This window comes from Tiliqua scincoides, chromosome 5 (genome assembly GCF_035046505.1).
Source record: "Tiliqua scincoides isolate rTilSci1 chromosome 5, rTilSci1.hap2, whole genome shotgun sequence".
Taxonomy (NCBI): domain Eukaryota; kingdom Metazoa; phylum Chordata; class Lepidosauria; order Squamata; family Scincidae; genus Tiliqua; species Tiliqua scincoides.
The window spans coordinates 9,412,384-9,430,569 of record NC_089825.1 but is presented as its reverse complement, the minus strand read 5'-3'; the positions used below and the strand labels follow the sequence as shown (position 1 = coordinate 9,430,569).

Genomic DNA, 18,186 nt, shown 5'->3' with positions numbered 1-18,186 from the left:
CCTGTCCATCAGAACCAGAGTTTCATCAAAGATCAGGCCACTGATCTCTAGGCTTTGCTGGGTGAAAAAAAGTCAAGGAGAGGCAGTGAGAGGAGGGACAACTTCCTACTAGACCTTGTCACATTTGGAGCAGCTAATTCGAAGTTCCACTGCAGCGGAAGGAATCTCTATTTTTACTTCTACTGCCCTTAATTTCTAAACTGAGAGGCGCAGGGGCACACTATTATTATAATATAATATAATATTCAACAACAATAACAAACATCTATCACACAATACACCAGACATAACTGTGGTCGAGAAGAAAGAAAAACAAGTCAAAATCATGGATATGGCAATCCCAGGGGATAGCAGAGTAGAGGAACTGGAAAAAGTAACAAAATACAAAGATTTACAAATAGAAATTGAGAGACTGTAGCAGAAGAAGACCAAAGTGATGCCAATGGTGATTGGCGCCCTTGGTGCTGTTCCAAAACACCTTGAAGAGCAGCTGAACAGCATTGGGGCCATAGAAATTGCCATCCACTAACTACAAGAAGCACCTTTACTGGGAGCAGGTTACATCTTGCAACGATATTTATAACAGCAAAATAGAATAAAAACCAGGCATCCCAGGTCCTTGGGAAGGACTCGGTGTCTGGATAAAACAAACCAGCCAAAATACCTGACTGTGCAATAATAATAATAATAATAATAATAATAATAATAATAAACCACTTTTCAACAAAAGTTCACAAAGCTGTTTACAGAGAAAATCAAACAAAACTAATGGCTCCCTGTCCCAAAAGGGCTCACCATCTAAAAAGATGCAGAAGAACACCAGCAGACAGCCACTAGAAAAGATGCTGCTGGGGTGAGGTGAGCCAGTTACTGTCCCCCTGCTCAATAAAAGAAGAGTCCTCACTTAAAAAAGTGCCTCTTGCTCAGTTAGCAGGGGTTTAAGCCTTTTAAAAAGTCAAACAGCCTCTGCCTAGGAGGCCTTTCAACTGAAACAGGTTTATGTTATTGGGTTGCCAATTTCTCCGCTAGCGTCTGGTCCTTTACTTGTTAACAGACGCTTGACAATCTATCGGAATGTAATCCAATTTGCCTCTGTCCAGTACCAAGCTTCTCCTCCTAGTTCTGGAGACCAAGCAGCTGGCGTGTTAAAGGCCTAGCGACAGACGTCAATTAATAAGATGGCAACCTTAGCTTTTAACACAGAAGGGTGAATAACCACATTTGAAGGCATCGTATCTTGCAACCTTTGCTATAACGTTTCCATTTCAGAGACTGAGGCCGGTGTAGATATTATTATTATTATATGGAGAAAGTAAATAATAATAATAATAATAATAATAATAATAATAATAATAATAATAATAATAATAATAGCAACGACAGACAAAACAGCGAAGGAGAGCATGCTCTGTGTGGATAGTGTTATATAGGGCAGTGGCGTAGCTAGAGGGGATGCAAAGCACCAAGTTTTGCAGGGAGCCTCACTGCAGTGTGCAGTGTGCAAGGAGCCCCCCTTAGGACCCAGGCGTATGCCTCAGTTTTGCTCCCACCCCCTAGAATGGCTCCGAAGGGGGGGGAGACTCCCTGCAAAACTTGGTGCTTTGCACCCCCTCTAACTACGTCACTGACCTAGGACAATAGTGCCTCACTCCCGCGGATGAAGCCGGCTCAGGTCTTCCTCTAGGTTGGTTTTAGGGCTCTCAGGCACACCCCTCCCCCAATCCGAAATGTTAATCGGTGATTTGGAGAGGTTTTCTGACGTCTCCAGCTCCATCGGATGCCTTAGTTGCAAGAGTCCATCTTCCTAATTGCATCACAGCCACCTATAAAAAAAATCCATCGATAAATTATGGCCTCTAAGGAGGTAGGCTGGGGGTGGTGGTGGTGAGGAGTGCATTACACAAATGAAGCGAAGGGTTTTACAGGCCCATAATTTATATAGGGGGAGGATGTGGGGAGAATTCTGACGCACCCTCCCCCTTGAAACTTCTCCACCTAAACCGGCTCCAGCCACTGGAGATCTAGCCAGCCATTCATAGACCATTCCCAGGTTGATTCCCCCCACCCTCAGCACAGAGATCATATTGTTCAGCCGGTGGTCTTGCCCGGACGACCTCGGGCTGGCTTCAGGAGGAGCAAGTGGAAGGTGTCACCGTGGCTGATCTCCTGGGTCCCCCTCTGGAAACGCGTGCCTGGGCTGAGGATGAATCAAGGGGCCATATCCCTCTTCTGCTTCAGGTCACAGGAGATTCTTTCTCAAGAGGAGGCGTTCTGGAGAGATCCCTGCTTCTGAATCAAGTAGCGATCGCAAAAGAGACAGCTTCGGTTCTTCTGATCCACTCTCCAGTGTTATAGTACCCAGCAACAGGCCTGGGAACCTGGCCTTGAATCTCGCCTTGGCTGCCTCCTGGGTGCGTTGATATCTGTATGGAAGACCGAGAGTTGAAGTGCCAACATTTCAGCCCTTCCTTGCTGCTGTGCACTTGATCAGAGGCGCAATTTAGTGTTGGCATGCAAATTTATAACCTATTAATCTATAATCTAAATTAAACCTGATACTAGACAGTATAAGCCCTGCGAAGGGAAGGTCTGGAATCACGAGGCAGCCTCTCCAGGGGAAGATTCCCCCGTGGCAATTTCTCAGGCATGCTTCCTTTGCAAACCCCTTTGCGGGACTGTGAGCCTAATCCTCTGCATGTCTACTCAGAAGTAAGTCCCATTAGAATCAATAGGGCTTACTCCCAGGAAAGTGTGCATAGGATTGGACTGTGTTTCTGCGGATCAAAAAGGAGAATAGCCAGAGACTGGTCTTAGGAGGAGGTCACTGAAACACACAACTCATAAGAAGAAAAGCTGAAATGCTTGGCTGTTGTTGTTCTTCCCCCACGTGCCTCGTCCTTTAGAAAGCAGGTTCCCAGTTGCTCCCCCCCCCCCCAAGGACTTACAACGCAGGGAGAGAAGGGGGGTCACTGGGGAAGAATACGAAATTATTTCACAGCACAAGCCTATTCAGGTCTACTCGAAGACAAGTCCCAGTGTGTACTATGGGGCTTACTCCCAGGAAAGTGTACATTGGATTTCATTCCTTGTGACAGAAGAGTGTTGGGGACTTGGGTCAACAGATGGGGAGAGCAGGGACATGAGGTGAGGGGGGAGGCAAGTGAGGCAAAGCCTCCCCACCTTCGAAAAGCACAGGGAAGCCTGGATTGAATGTGCTTGCAACCTCACACAGCAGCTGGGGAGGCTCTGCCTCACCTGCCTCCCCACTCACCGCACGTCCCTGCAGTGCAGGGTGAGGCTCCCTACAAAAATTAGTGCTTTGTACCCCCTCTAGTTACGCCACTGGGCGGTGTACAAATCAAACAGCCTCCTGGATCTCAACACAGCACAGGTCCTTGAAGGTCTTCGGGTGGGCTAGAGGTGATGGAGAAGGTGATCTCGTGAGATCAGAGGACTGTCAAGGCGAGCAATTGCTGGGGAATAGAGGCACCCAGACCCTGACCCTGCTCCACTTGTCCTGCAGACCTGACACCCAGCAAGGCCACGGACCTCTGCAGGGAGGAGGAGGGCATCACACCAAAGAGGCACCTCCCTTCCTCCCCCCACCCAGCTCTACCTTTCCTTCCCATTCCCCACCGTGATCCCATCATCTCCAGCCTCAGGCAGCCGCTGGGCCTGGGCAGGTCATCTCCTCCGGTCCCCGGAAGTCCGTGGCCGTGTTGGTGCCAGAAAACTGGGCTGTGGTGGCGTAGCTAGAGGGGTATCCCGTCCTAAAAATGTTCCGTCTCCCAATGCCCACTTTTCTGGCTAATTAACACATCCTTATCTCTAGAAACAACAGCTGTGGTGTACAAAGGAATGAAACAGAAGTTATCTATAGCAATTAACCAAATTTATTGCTACAAACACTTATTCCTTGTAAGCCCTCTTGTCCAGAGGTTTTCCTTCCCCAAAACTCCACTAAACTTAGTGGGTAAAGGTCCAAAGCCTCCAGTTCAAGTCCACAGTCTCCAGAGCACAGTCCAGTCTTCATGTTCGGTCTTCTGCAGCAGAGTCCGTCCTCTGCAACAGTCCCCTTCTCCTGTAGATCCTGGTCCATCCGTGTCCTGTAGGTCTGGGTCAGAGTAACTCTTGGTCAGGTAGCTCTGGCCTCCTTCTGAAGCTGCCTTTTATCCTTGAATGTCCCATAATCCAAAATGCAGCTCAGCTGTGAGCTATCTTGTTAGCCCCTTGTTAATTCCAAATTAGGCTCAGGTAAGCCATCTCTTCAGTCCATGTCCATTCAAAGTCCCATCAAGGTCAAATAAAGCTCAGGTGTCCATCCAGGTCTCCATTGGCCTTGATTGATTACAGCTGTGGAGCCAGCCCTGCCCTTCCCAGAGCTGTCAAACAGCTGTCAAAACAGGGAATCGCTGTCAACACCACATCCTCTAACTGATGATCTTCTGATCTTCCATTACAAGGGGGTGCAAAGCTTTTTCCTTCCGTGTTCTCTGGAAATCAGGTACCAGAAAGGAAGCCACTGTGCTTGGCTTGGGTAGATCCCACCAAGATCCACAGGATTCTTCCCGGGAAGAAGATCAAGAATTGCAGGGCCTGATTGCCCCATTTTTGGGGGTCTTGACAACGTATAAAAAGAGAAGTGAAAAACACAAAACCCTGAGACTGGCGTCCAATCTCTGGCAAGAGATCTCGAACAAGATCGAAAACGATCGCGATTGAGGAGAACCTTCCTTCAACATTGCCACTGCCTGATGGGTGACACCAGGACCAAACTGCAGCCCTTCGGTCAAAACGAGCAATAAAGTCTTTAAGGGCCCAATCCTATCCAACTCCGGTGTAGCCACAACATAACCCCATGGTAAGGGAACACCTGTTCCCATACCTTGAGAAGATCCCAGTGACTGCCCCTCCACCACAGGATGCAGCGCACACCCCACTGGCACAACTACACCAGCACTGGAAAACTGGATAGGATTTGGCCCTAAGGCTGTCATCCTATCCACACTTTCCTGGAACTTCCAGGAAATTATAGGACAATAAGTGTCCACTGACTAGAATGGGACTTACTTCTGACGCACAGGCTTGGACTCTGATCTCAGTCTCCTTCTGCTGCATCAGTATCACGAAGCCAAGAGAGAGTTCGTGAAACGCCATCCGGAACCTTGTCCCGAATTACACAACCTGGCACCTTACATTCCACGAAGGTAGGACTCCCCTCAGGTCCCTGATCGTCCTCCCCAAATGGCAACAATCGCTTAGGCAGGTGTATCCGAACTGGTCCCTTTTTATAGGTCATAAGAACGTAAGAACAGCCCCGCTAGATCCGGCCATAGGCCCATCTAGTCCAGCTTCTTGTCTCTCACAACGGCCCACCAAATGCCCCAGGTCAGTCAGTAGATCTGTTCCAGCTTCTGATCCAACTCTGGTTCAAAATCCAGGCTGAAGGGATCGGAGAGCCAGTGGTTGTATAGAGACACTCACACATTTTTCACAACTGAGACCAAAACAAAACAAAAAATCCTTTTGGGATTACTAATTTGCCATGCTTTCTTCCAGTGGCGTAGCCAGAGGAGGTGCAAAGCATACGTTTTGCAGGGGGCCTCACCCTGGTGTGCAAGCGGTCCCTTCCCCTACCCCTTGGTGCTATTCTGGGCAGGGGAAAAAGTAAAACAGAGGAGAATCGCCTCCCCTTTGCTTCCCCCACCCGGAAAGGTTCCGATGGGAGGGGCCGCGGTGAGGCCCTCTGCCAAACTTGGTGCTTTGCACCCCCTCTAGCTACGCCACTGCTTTCTTCCCTTTCAGTTCCCAATCCAGCTTTCACCCAGGTCCTGATTTCCGATAATTTAGGCTGCAATCCTATACCCAAGTAAGCCCCACTGAACACAATGGGACTTGCTTCTGGGTAGACACGCATAGGATTGCACTGTTAGGTCTCTGATTGCGGCCAAATAAAAATTCTATATTAAAGAGGGTGAAAAATCTTTGCTGCACCCAAAAGGATCCCACTCAGATCGGATACACTTTCCTGTACACTGATATTAAAATCTAATCTTTTGGGGTGCAGACGGGGGGGGGGGTAGGGGGAAATTCCCTTCTGTGCCCGTGATTCCACTAGACTGTATAAGCCCTGCGAAGGGAAGGTCTGGAATCACGAGACAGCCTCTCCAAGGGGAGATTCCCCCATGCCAATTTCTTAGATTTGCTTCCTTTGCAACCCCTTAGCAGGGCTGTGAGCCTAATCCTCTGCATGTCTACTCAGGAGTAAGTCCCATTTTAGTCAATGGGATTTACTCCCAGGAAAGAGTGGATAGGATTGCAGCTTGTGTCCCCTGCTATCTTTCCAAAGACTTTCTCAGAGCCCTAGCCTCTGCGTGCCTACTCAGGAGTAAGCCCCATTATTGTCAATGGGACTTACTCCCAGGAAAGCGTGGAGAGGTTTGTAGATTGCATTCCTTGCAGTCTCTCCAAAGACTTTCTCTGAACCCACTCCGATGAGTGCCTACTCAGAAGTAAGTCCCATTAGAGTCAATGGGGCTTATTCCCAGGAAAGTGTGGCTAGGATTGCAGCCTCAAAAGCTCTGGAAGAGCCCCTCGGATTCCCGGGGCTGCAGATCCCTTTCCAGACCAGGGAGCGCTGCCTGCCTGAGGCTTGGGGTGCCATGGTGGGGGGCTGATCCTGCCCCGGCCCCTCCGCCCCGGCCCTTCCTCCCCTGCCCACCACAGGAAGCTCCCGTGCCGAGGAGCCCTGCGTGGCTGGAAAGCTGCTGCCCCTCCGGCTTCTCCCCTGTGCGCCTGGCTCCACTACCAGGCGCCCCCCCGGGCTGGCAGGCCCACCCCCAGGAGCCTTGACAGGTGTGCCTGGCGGCCAATGGGCTGCCGGAGGTTCGGCTGCGGCCACCAATGGCGTCCCGCCTTGCAGGAGGGCCAATGGGAGCCCGGGCGAGCCCCCCCGCCGCGCGTGGAGTGGGAGCGCAGGGCGCCCTGCGGGCAGAGCCGGGGAGCTGCCCAGCCTCGCGCACGGCCTCTCCTGGGGCTGCCACGCTCTGCAGACCTGCCCGGGAGCAAGCGCCGTTGGCCAGAATGGGGCTTAATTGCGAGTAGAGCCTGCGAAGGGGCCGCGATGGAGAAGTCCAAGAATTTCCGGATCGACGCGCTGCTGGCGGCGGAGCCCCCGAAGGCGCAGACGTCGCCCCTGGCCCTGGTCAGCGCGCTGCCCGCCGCCCGCCTCGGCGCCAGCCCCGGCCCCGGCAGCTCCAGCGGCTCCAGCGCCGGCTCCAGCCCGCCCTCCTCGGCCGAGCCCCGCGCGGGCGCCCCCTCGGACCGGCTGCGCGCCGAGACCCCCTCCCCGCCCCGGCTGCTGGGCGCCCCCTGCGGGCTGCTGGCCAAGCCCTTCCACCCCCCGGCCCCGCACCACGCGCACCCCCACGCCGCCCTGGGGCTGCACCCCTCGGCCCCGCAGGCGGCCCTCTACGCGCCCCCCGTCTACGGCTACCAGCACCCGGCCCTCTCCTACCCCTACCCGCAGGTGCCCCCCGCCCACCCCGCCGCCGGGGACCCCCTCAAGCTGGGCGCCGCCGGCACCTTCCAGCACCTGGACCAGTGGCTGCGCGCCTCCACCGCCGGCCTCGTCCTGCCCAAGATGCCCGACTTCGGCTGTGAGTAGACACGCGTCGCGCCCTCAGACGTGCGCGGGCTGGCTGGGCCTCCCAGACCGGCCAGGCCGCCCCCCCGCCTCCTCCAGGGGTCCCCTCGGCTGGCCCAGGACGGGGAGCCGCTCCTCAGGGGCGGAGGGAGCCCCCAGCCCCAGAAGGGCGAGAGGCCCCGGATCGAGGCCGGCACAAGGCCGCTTTCCCCACTTGGTTCCCCGATCACGCCGCGGAGATGTGGCCGAGCGGCCAGCCCCGCTCCGGGTGCCCGCCAGTGTGCCGCACTGCCAGCCAGCCTGCCGCCGGTCTTTGCGCTGCAGGCCGGTCGGGGATCACCGAGAGCCCAATCCCGGGCGTGTCTACTCAGAAGGAAGCCTCAATAGAGTCAACGGGGTCTACTCCCAGCAAAGTGTGGATAGGATTGTAGCATGAAGCGGCAATCCTATCCCCACTTACCTGTAAGTAAGCCCCGTTGACTCTAATGGGACTTACCTCTGAGTAGACACGCTCAGATCAGTGCAAGAGCAGCCCGAACTGGGGGGGGGAGCTGGAGTATCTTCCTGTCTCTTGGGCTTTGACCTGCTCAGTTGCCCCCCCCCCCCGCGACGGGGCATATTTCCAAGCCAATAACCCAATCCTAGGAGTGTCTACTCAGAAGTAAGTCCCATTAGAGTCAATGGGGCTTACTCCCAGGAAAGTTTGGCTAGAATAGGGCTGTGTGTGTCAGTTCGGAAGCAAGTCCTATTAGAGTCAACCGGGCTTACTCCCAGGAAAGTGTGAACAGGATTGTAGCATGAAGCGACAATCCTATATCCACTTTCCTGGGAGTAAGCCCCATTGACTAAAATGGGACTTACTTCTGAGCAGGGACACTTAGGTCAGTGCGAGAGCCGCCCGTCCAGCCCGTAGGGAGGGGGGACTGGAGCATCTTCCTGTCTCTTGGGCTTCGACCTGCTCAGGTGGGTCGTGGAGAGAGGCTGTCCCCACCCCCGGGCGATGGAGCACATTTCCAAGCCAAGTGAGAGCACAATCCTATGAATGTCTACTAGTCAATGGGGCTTACTTCCAGGGAAGTGTAGGATTGTGGCCTTGGCCGGGCAAAATCGCGCTGGTTTCAAGATCAGATTTCAGGATGCTGTGCTCAGCTCACCCTGTGGGACCCCAAAATGTGGTTCTGTGTGTGCCACGATGCCCCCCCGTGTCCTGTGTACTCAGAAGTAAGTCCCATTAGAGTCAATGGGGCTTACTTCCAGGTAAGTGGGGATAGGATTGGGCTGTCAGGGTACAATTCTATGCATAGAAGTAAGTCTTACTCCCAGGAACGTGTGTTCCTTGCACACATCCAGCCACGATTGCAGCGATCCGTAGGCTGCAATCCTATCCACATTTTCCTGGGAATAAGTCCCATTGAGTATAATGGGATTTATGTCTGAGTAGACGTGCATAGGCTTGGGCTTCTAATGCCATAGAACGTGGTGCTGATGGGGAAGCAAGCAGCTAGTCCTCAGTGAGGCTGTTTCTTCGAAAACTATCTCTGCGGATCGGTGACAACCCAATAGATGAATGGAGCTGTCAGCAGGGACGGGTGGGGATGCAGGTGAGGCATGGCAGCCTCCCTGCCCTGGCTAATGCGCAACACACTCGTGGGTTGAGAGTGCTTGCCCACCTCCCACACAGTGGCACTTTTCGAAGGACTCCAGTGGGGAGGCTCTGCCCTCCTCTGCCTCACCTGCCTTCCCACCCACATCCCTGCTGTTCAACGCTCCCAGAGAAACAGAAGAGCCGATCCCAGGAGGACCGAGAAATCGCGCAGGGGTGTGAAACCCCCCCTCCCCTCAAGACGTGGGAGGCGCTGGGAGAGCCGCTGAGATTGCCCCGTCGGATCCTTGGAAGGGTTTGCTTCCTTCCCAGTTCTGGTCCAGTTCTGGTCGCCGCATCTCAAAAAAGACATAGTGAAAATGGAAAAGGTGCAAAAGAGAGCGACTAAGATGATTACGGGGCTGGGGCCCTTTCCTTATGAGGAAAGGCTAAGGCGTTTGGGCCTCTTCAGCCTAGAAAAGAGACGCTTGAGGGGGGACATGATTGAGACATACAAAATTATGCAGGGGATGGACAGAGTGGATAGAGAGATGCTCTTTACGCTCTCACATAACACCAGAACCAGGGGACATCCACTAAAATTGAGCGTTGGGAGAGTTAGAACAGACAAAAGAAAATATTTATTTACTCAGCGTATGGTTGGTCTGTGGAACTCTTTGCCACAGGATGTGGTGATGGTGACTGGCCTGGACACCTTTAAAAGGGGATTGGACAAGTTTCTGGAGGAAAAATCCATTACGGGGTACAAGCCATGATGTGTATGCGCAACCTCCTGATTTTAGAAATGGGTTATGTCAGATGCAAGGGAGGGCACCAGGATGAGGTCTCTTGTTATCTAGTGTGCTCCCTGGGACATTTGGTGCGCCGCTGTGAGATACAGGAAGCTGGACTAGATGGGCCTATGGCCTGATCCAGTGGGGCTGTTCTTATGTTCCCATGTTCCCATAAAAGGAATCGCCTTGTCAGAAGGAGGCCTCTGGGCTCTTCGAGGTTCCCGGGAGGTGGCGGCGAAGGGGTCGATCCATGCTGGAACTGAGGCCCCTGCTGGCATTGGAGTGGATGGGCGAAAGGGGGGCTCGGCGCTGGTAAAGGGGCTTCTTCCAAAGCGCTTCTCTTCCATCCCACTGGGGCGAGATTCAGCTTCAAAGAAACGTGATGAGGGTGAGATGGTGGGTCTTCAGGGTGTCCTTTCAGGGTGACCAGACGCCCTCTGTTACCTGTCCTCTCTTCTAGCCTCGTGTCCAGGTTGCAATCCTAGCCACACTTGCATAGGAGTAAGCACCACTGACTATAATGGGACTTACTTCTGAGTAGACCTCTGTAGGACTGGGCTCTAAATGTTCTCCTTTGCCCTGTGAGCAGGCCTCTGAAGGCAGCACAGAGTCTTCTTGTAATTAATAAATTATATACATTTAATCCTTTGATTAAATACATATAATTTATTATTGTATTTGATACAATCATGGTCTTTCGCGGGTATGATAAACTGTTAGATTATATGTATTGTAGTTTTAAATTTAATAATGAGTGATATGGTTTTTAAATTAACAACATTAAATTAGTATAGTGGTGTTTTTAGATTTTATTTTGTCTTGTCCTACATTTTTCTTGGATGTCCTACATTTTGGGGTGCCTGGTCCTCTTTTGTTGTCATGACATCTGGCCACCCTTTGCCCTTCAAAAGCAGGCAGGGCCACACCAGCATTTCCACTTTAAATGGGGATTTAAAAAGGGATTGGACAAGTTTCTGGAGGAAAAATCCATTACTGGGTACAAGCCATGATGTGTATGTGCAACCTCCTGATTTTAGAAATGGGCTATATCAGAATGCCAGATACAAGGGAGGGCACCAGGATGAGGTCTCTTGTTATCTGGTGTGCTCCCTGGGGCATTTGGTGGGCCGCTGTGAGATACAGGAAGCTGGACCAGATGGGCCTATGGCCTGATCCAGTGGGGCTGTTCTTATGTTCTTACTCAGGGGGTCTCTTTGTTCTGTGGCCCACAGAGGATTTAGGGCCCAATCCGATCCAGTTTCCACTGCTGGGGCAGTTGTTGTGCCATGGGGTATGCACTGCTGCATGTTATAGTGGAGGGGCAGTCATTGGGGCTTTCTCAAGCTATGGGAACATTCCTTATCACAGGGCTGCATTGTGACCATATCGGAGCTTGAAAGTTGGATAGGTTTAGGTCCTTAGAGTCCAATTCTATGCATGTCTACTCAGAAGTAAGTCCCACTAGAGTCAATGGGGCTTACTCCCAAGTAAGTGTGGATGGAATTGCAGCCTAAGAGCCCAAGCCTATGCACATCTACTTAGACATAAGTTCCATTGTAGTCAATGGGGGTTACTCATAGGGCAAGTGTGGATAGGATTGTGGTCTCAGTCCCCCCCCCCCCCCCAGCGACCTGTATCAGCCTGGGTTCCCTGCACACTTACCAGGAAGCAAGTCCCATAGAATTCGGTGGGGGTGCCAGCAGCCCCACCCTGTGCATGTTTCCTCGGAAGGGAGGGAGTCCTCCAGCTGTAAGGGGTCTTCCCCTCGAGCAAGTCTGGGGGGGTCTGCAGCCTGAGCAACGGAGGAGGAAGGTACGATGAGCACGATCGGAGTGCAGCTGGACAAGGACGCCCGTCCCCAGCCGAAACACGCCCAATAGTCTCCTGGAGGTTCAGTGGGTCGCCAGGCCGGGCCCTTCTCCCATCGCGCAGCAGGTGTGTCCAGGTGAAGGGGGCAGGCACGTCCCTGCATTGCAGGTTCCCATCTATGCTGGAGAATCCCCGCGACCCGAGGAGGACGAGCTGGTGACATCCAGGGACCTGCAGTGGGGAGGCAGGGGAGGCAGTGCCTCCCCTCAGGAGTCCATCGAAAAGCGCCGCAACCCTGGGAGGCACCCAGGCACCCGCAACCCACGCGCAGAGCGCGACCCCGGACCCTAGATCACACGTTGCGTGTGGGTTGTGGGTGCTTGGGTGTCTCCCACTGCGGTGGTGCTTTTTGAAGGACTCCCGCCGGGAGGCACTGCCTCCCCTGTGCCTCCCCGCCCACCGCAGGTGGTGCCCCCTTTGAGTTCTGTCAAGGGACAGAAATGAAACCCCGCAATCATGCCCACTTCTTGCCGCTTGTCCAGCCCTTTCGCTGCGTAGGGTCCGTTCACTGGCGCCCGTCCTCATTGAAGGGAGCACCCTCTGCGTCAGCTTTTGCGGAAAGGGATGGGTCGCGACGCCTTGGTGGGTCTCCCCCACCAAACCGCTTGCTGGACCTGCGGGCTTTTGGCCTGGGTTGTTTTGGCTTCCAGGCAGGCCCAGAAGGGACCTGATTTCGGAGCCCAGCAGGCCCTCGGGGATCTTCCCTCTGGATCCACTGCCCAGGACCTCGTTTCAATCCCAAGACTGGGCCAGGGGCACCAGTCATTGCCTTCTCCCAGGACACGCCCTCCTTTCTAGTCTCCTGTCCTGGGAAAGAACTTAGACTACAATCCTATCCACGCTTTCCTGGGGGTAGGCCCCATTGACTAGAATGGGCCTTACTTCTGAGTAGACATGCATGGTATTGAGCTCTTAAGCATCCTCTTTCTCCCTGGGAGCGAGCAGCGCAGAGCCTGCTTGGCATTAATACATTAATAAATTATAATTGTAATTAATAAATCATATGTAAAAATTATAGCTTTGTAATTAATATAAAGCTAATATAGCTTTACATTTAAGAATAAGTATTATTAAAGTATAAGTATTTAGTATAAAATACTTATTTTATAAGTATTAAAATACTTATTAAAATATTATTATTTAAATACTTAAAATACTTATTAAATACTTAAATACTTATTAAAATACTTAAAGCATTAATAAGTAATAATACTTTAATAATTTAATTTATACTGTAAGTAGTATTACTTATTGCTTAGTATTATTAAAGGCGGTGGAAGGTATGCCTTTGATATGGTGCTGAAATGAACCCCATGCGATCAAGAGGGTTCTCAGTTCTTATCTTGTCCTCCCCCCAACTTGGGGGGCCTGATCCTCTTCTGCGGTCAGGACACCCACCCGGTCCCCCTGCTTTGGGAAGGAAGCTGGCTGGGGAAGGGGCGTCCTCCGCGGAGGGAGGCTTTACTCCTCCCCTGGAGACGGAGACGGCTCTGCCCCACGGCTCCTCCGGGCTCTCGCCACTGGGACTGGCGTGGGGTCTTCCCAGCTGGAGGCTGCCCTTGGCCAAGGGGGGCGGCGTGGGGGGGCCAGGCCCGGTCCGCAGCACTTGGGCTGGGCACTACTCCCCCCCCCCGCGTGTGGGTGGCTGAGTGTTGCGGATCGGGACCGCTTCTCCCCGGCGTGAGTCCCAGTGCGAGAGCCACTCCGGGTGCGAGGGAACCCGGGCAGCAGCTCCCGGGAGAGGAGAATCCGATGCGCCTTCTCCCTCTCTCCCCGTGACATGATCAGACGGATTCTCCCCAGGCTGGGGGGGGGGGGCGGTTGGAGGGGTCTCTTCTCTCCTGCACCCCACCTCTCCTCAGGCACAAGGCTGCTTCTTAAGGCCTTCCCATGGGGGGGAGGGGTCCTAGCCATTCATTATGCCCCAATAGATACCAAGAGCTGATCCTGCGCCCTCCTGCATGCTAAATGTTGGGGACCCCAAGTGTTGAGCACCTCTGGCTGGAGATCACTGGTTCCCTTCCCAACCTTTATTTCACTAGCGTAGCAGTTGGCAGCCCGTTTCCATACATTGTACCCTTCATATGAGCAAAATGTCTGCAATTAATACAGTTGCTGTTATTTCCAATTTCTGTGTTTTAGCTGTTGATTCATATCTGTTAATTCACAAATTGATGACCAGAAACTAGCAGTTGGTGGGGCTTTCAGTCCACCTTCTTTCTTGCCTTGCCAGCCCCACAAGGCATTCTCATACAGACAGGCCTTTTTCCACCATTATCCAATTCTTTTGTGAGCACCCCAAAGGTCCTGGGAACTACCCCCCGGGGGTACACGTACCCCAGGTTGGGAACCACTGCTGTAGAACAGAGAATCACTTCTGACCAGTGTTTGCCATCATGCGACTAAGAGCTCAGTCCCACTGTGTTCAGTGGAGCTTATTCTCAGGTAAGGGCGCATAGGATGGCTGTAGAGGTGTTTAAAACTGTGTTGTTTGTTTTACTCAGAAGTGTTCAGTAAGACTTGGGCTCTAATTTTACCTTACTCACCAGAAACAAACACATCTAGGCTGCAGGCTTAGTTGCATTGATCCCTTTATTTCACTATAATGCTGAAAAGTATTTAGAACTTCTTGGGGAGGGGGGAAAGACAGGAGGAGGAGGAGACACAGCTGAGGTGGACATAGCTATTAATGGCTTGAATGGAGAGAGAGAGAGAGAGAGAGAGAGAAGAGAGAGAGAGAGAGAGAGAGATTTCTGTCCTTTTAGATGGCTTCAGGCCTGATGGCAAGTAGATTCAGGGCAGACTAAAGCCTGTTGTCGCATAAGGCATGGAACCACAAGAGCAGTGATGGCCGGAGTGTGGCTAGGTTCAAATTGTTGTTGTTAACGATTCTGGATACGTTTCATGGAGAACAGGCCAAAAGAGCTGTTGGCCACACTAGCTAAATAGAACATCATTTGCAGAGCAGGCAAGGGCAAACCAGAGAGGAAGAAGGCCATTGGCCACGCCCTGCTTGTGAGCTTCTGAAGGCAGCTGATTGGCTGCTTTGGGGAGCATCATACTGAATACAATGGGGCCTTGGTCTGCTCTAGTCCTTTAGCTGGTTTCTTTCTTCCTGTCCCTTTCTTGGGGTGCTTCTGTCAACCCTGCTGAGGCAGCAGCAGACTCCAAGGGTGATGGGGCTGGACCAGCTCCTTCCTCATCAAGTGCCTTTTCTTGTGTCTCCCTTTCCTGCAGCCCAAGCGCAGTCCAACTTGCTGGGCAAGTGCCGGCGGCCCCGCACAGCCTTCACCAGCCAGCAGCTGCTGGAACTGGAGCATCAGTTCAAGCTGAACAAGTACCTGTCCCGGCCAAAGCGCTTTGAGGTGGCCACATCCCTCATGCTCACTGAGACACAGGTGGGTGTCTGCAGGGTTGGGTGAAAGGGAAGATCGGGGGGGGGGGTACACTGTGCTGACCAAAGTGGATGGGGAGAGATCTCGCTTAGAATTCTTTCTTACCTCTTTGGGCTCTCTTGGAATCCTTTACCAAGACTGCCAGGCAGGGGAACTGTCCCTGAATTAGGTTCTTTGAGTGAGTTCAGTGCATACTGGACTCAAAGGGCTGCTAACTTTGCCACTGGTGATGGGTGCCAAGGCTTCTTGGGCTGCAGCAGAAAATCAACAGAAATATCAAAGAACTCAAGAAGAAAGAAATTCAAGACTGCAAGAAATAACTGTATAGTATTTGCACTCCACCCTCCAGCTAGGGGACCCCATTTCGGGAACCCAGTGTCCCCTTTCACAAACTATTCATGGCTCCCACAAGCTTCTGATAGGATATGCCATGTAGGTGGAAGGATGATGGGATCTTCACCCCTTTTGTCTCTACACCTTAAGAGACTGACAGCACAATCCTATCCATGTTGTGCAGCATGTTGTGCAGTTACCCTGCACATGCCCAATCTTGTCTGATCTCAGAAGCTAAGCAAGGTCAGGCCTGGTTAGTACTTGGATGGGAGACCGCCTTGGAATACCGGGTGCTGCAGGCTTATAACATAGTCTTTCGAGACTGAAGGTTGCCAACCATTTGACTCAGAAGCAAGTCCCATTGTGTTCAGTGAAGCTTACTCCCAGGAAAGCGTTTCCCCAGAATTGCAGCCCAAGCTAGTTCAGATCTCTCACCAGCCCTGAGACTTGGGAAACCACCTGCCAACAGTACGTTCAGGAGTACAGTTTGTTTTATATTCTGAACATTCAGGCCGAGAGTCTCAATTTAATCTGCACTGTTTGTCTGCTCTCTTGATTTATATTTGTGCATATTTTTCACTGTTTGAATAAATGTTGGCATAAATTTGACATACTTAATGGGCTTTTGTACCCTGGTCTCTGCATTGAGTTCATCTATTGTTAAAGCCTAGGAATATTTCCTTAGCTTTTGTTTGCTTCAGTTCTCATCTCTGCTACTTGACTTCATTAAGGCAAGTCAACTTCCCATCTGCTAAATGGGAATAATGACCTATCTTCTGGGCTGTTGCAAGGGTTGCTGACATTGTTTATGTGAACCTCTTGAATGCACAGTGGCCTATAAATTATCAGCATCTGTCACCTTTTGCCTTGTAAAATATGAAAGCTCCCTTCCAAGCAGGGGGCTGGACTAAATGACCTTGAAGGACTCTCCCAGCTTTATGATTCTGTGAAAACAGTTTTCGGCTGCAGCCCTGAACACACTTACTAGAGAGTAAGCCCCATATGAACTTGGGGAATTTTCTTCTGAGTAAATACGCTTAATCTTGTAATGTTAATTTGATGGCTAAAAAACAAGGTTGGCAACAATCTGAAATTTCTGGGGAGAGTAGTGTCTCCACGGGAGATGTCCCATCTTCCATCACTATCCACCTTGCATTGAAAGATGGGGTCTTTGGGGCAAGCCCTCTGGGGACAAGGCCCGGGGCAGGCAAGTTCATAGTTCCAAAGGTGTAAGGGTTAGCTCCATCTGCTTCAGGGAAAGCAGTCTGCACCAGTGGAGTAGCTAGAGGATGTGCAAAGCACTAAGTTTTTCAGGGAGCCTCACCAAAGCATGCAAGCGGCCCCTCTCCCTCCCCTTCAGAGCCATTCCTGACAGTGGGAGCAAAACTGAGACATTCGCTCTGTCAATGGATTGTGGGATTGAATCTGGGTTCAATAAACCTTGGGCAGGAGTATTGGCTTCATCGCTGCTTTTCATTGTCTAGTTCTGATCACATATCTTGTGCCCCATAAGTGTGCTATTCCATTCTTCTCCCCACTCCCAGGTCAAGATCTGGTTCCAGAACCGGCGCATGAAGTGGAAACGGAGCAAGAAGGCCAAGGAACAGGCAGCACAGGAGGCTGAGAAGCAGAAGGGAGGTGGTGCAGGGGAAGACAAAGTGGTGGATGAAGGGCAACTGCCACCTGGAGGACCAGAGAAGAGCAATGGGGGCCGCCGCTTGCAGGAGCTCAGGGACAGTGACCCGGAGGAGGAGGATGAAGAGGAGGATGAGGAAGAGGAGGAGGAGGAAGAGGATCGATCTGGACACTGCTGCCCCTATGGCTCTCCTGACTGCTCAGATGGGGATGAGGATGGCAGCAAACCCCATAGCAGGCATGGAGGAGCTCACCCACAGTTGCCCCAAGCCCCAGCACCTTGAACACCTGGCTCCCTTTCTGCCTTGGTTCCCAAGAAGAACTTGTCCCAGGTATGTTTGCTCTACAGTGTCTAAATTTGTGTGCTCTCCGGGTGCCCCATGCACCTTGACCACAACATCCAAGCTGGCAGCCAGGCTACAGAGCCACTTTCCATGTCTCTAGTCTCCACATAACACACCTAACTGTAATTCAGGTGGTCCCACAGCTGCGATACAAGGACATCTGCAAGAGGGATTTGAAGGCCTTAGAAGTGGACCTCAGCAAGTGGGAAACCCTGGCCTCTGAGCGGCCCGCTTGGAGGCAGGCTGTGCAGCATGGCCTTTCCCAGTTTGAAGAGACACTTGGCCAACAGTCTGAGGCTAAGAGGCAAAGAAGGAAGGCCCATAGCCAGGGAGACAGACCAGGGACAGACTGCACTTGCTCCCAGTGTGGAAGGGATTGTCACTCCCGGATTGGCCTTTTCAGCCACACTAGACGCTGTGCCAGAACCACCATTCAGAGCACGATACCATAGTCTTTCGAGACTGAAGGTTGCCAACAGGAGGGCTCTGTTATCATCAGCTGTCAAACATGATTATATGCAGGGAAAGAGATCCCATAGGCTTCGGGTACCTTCAAAAGCCAACACACTTATTATATAATATGGTTTTG

The 18,186-nt window shown here is 52.1% G+C and overlaps 1 protein-coding gene across 1 annotated transcript; it reads left to right on the top strand.

Moving 5' to 3' along the window:
* Positions 1 to 7,123: 7,123 nt before the first annotated feature.
* MNX1 (motor neuron and pancreas homeobox 1) lies at positions 7,124 to 17,537 on the top strand. Its single transcript, XM_066630995.1, has 3 exons — positions 7,124 to 7,658; positions 15,128 to 15,288; positions 17,163 to 17,537. The coding sequence occupies exons 1-3, from the start codon at positions 7,124 to 7,126 to the stop codon at positions 17,535 to 17,537; spliced, it is 1,071 nt and encodes a 356-aa protein (XP_066487092.1).
* The last annotated feature ends 649 nt before the right edge of the window (positions 17,538 to 18,186 follow it).

Excerpts from the sequence above, each read along its gene's own strand:
- MNX1 (XM_066630995.1), top strand. The coding sequence starts at position 7,124 with ATGGAGAAGTCCAAGAATTTCCGGATCGACGCGCTGCTGGCGGCGGAG. Across the intron at positions 7,659-15,127 it reads CAAGATGCCCGACTTCGGCT|CCCAAGCGCAGTCCAACTTG; the intron begins GTGAGTAGACAC and ends CCTTTCCTGCAG. Across the intron at positions 15,289-17,162 it reads TCATGCTCACTGAGACACAG|GTCAAGATCTGGTTCCAGAA; the intron begins GTGGGTGTCTGC and ends CCCCACTCCCAG.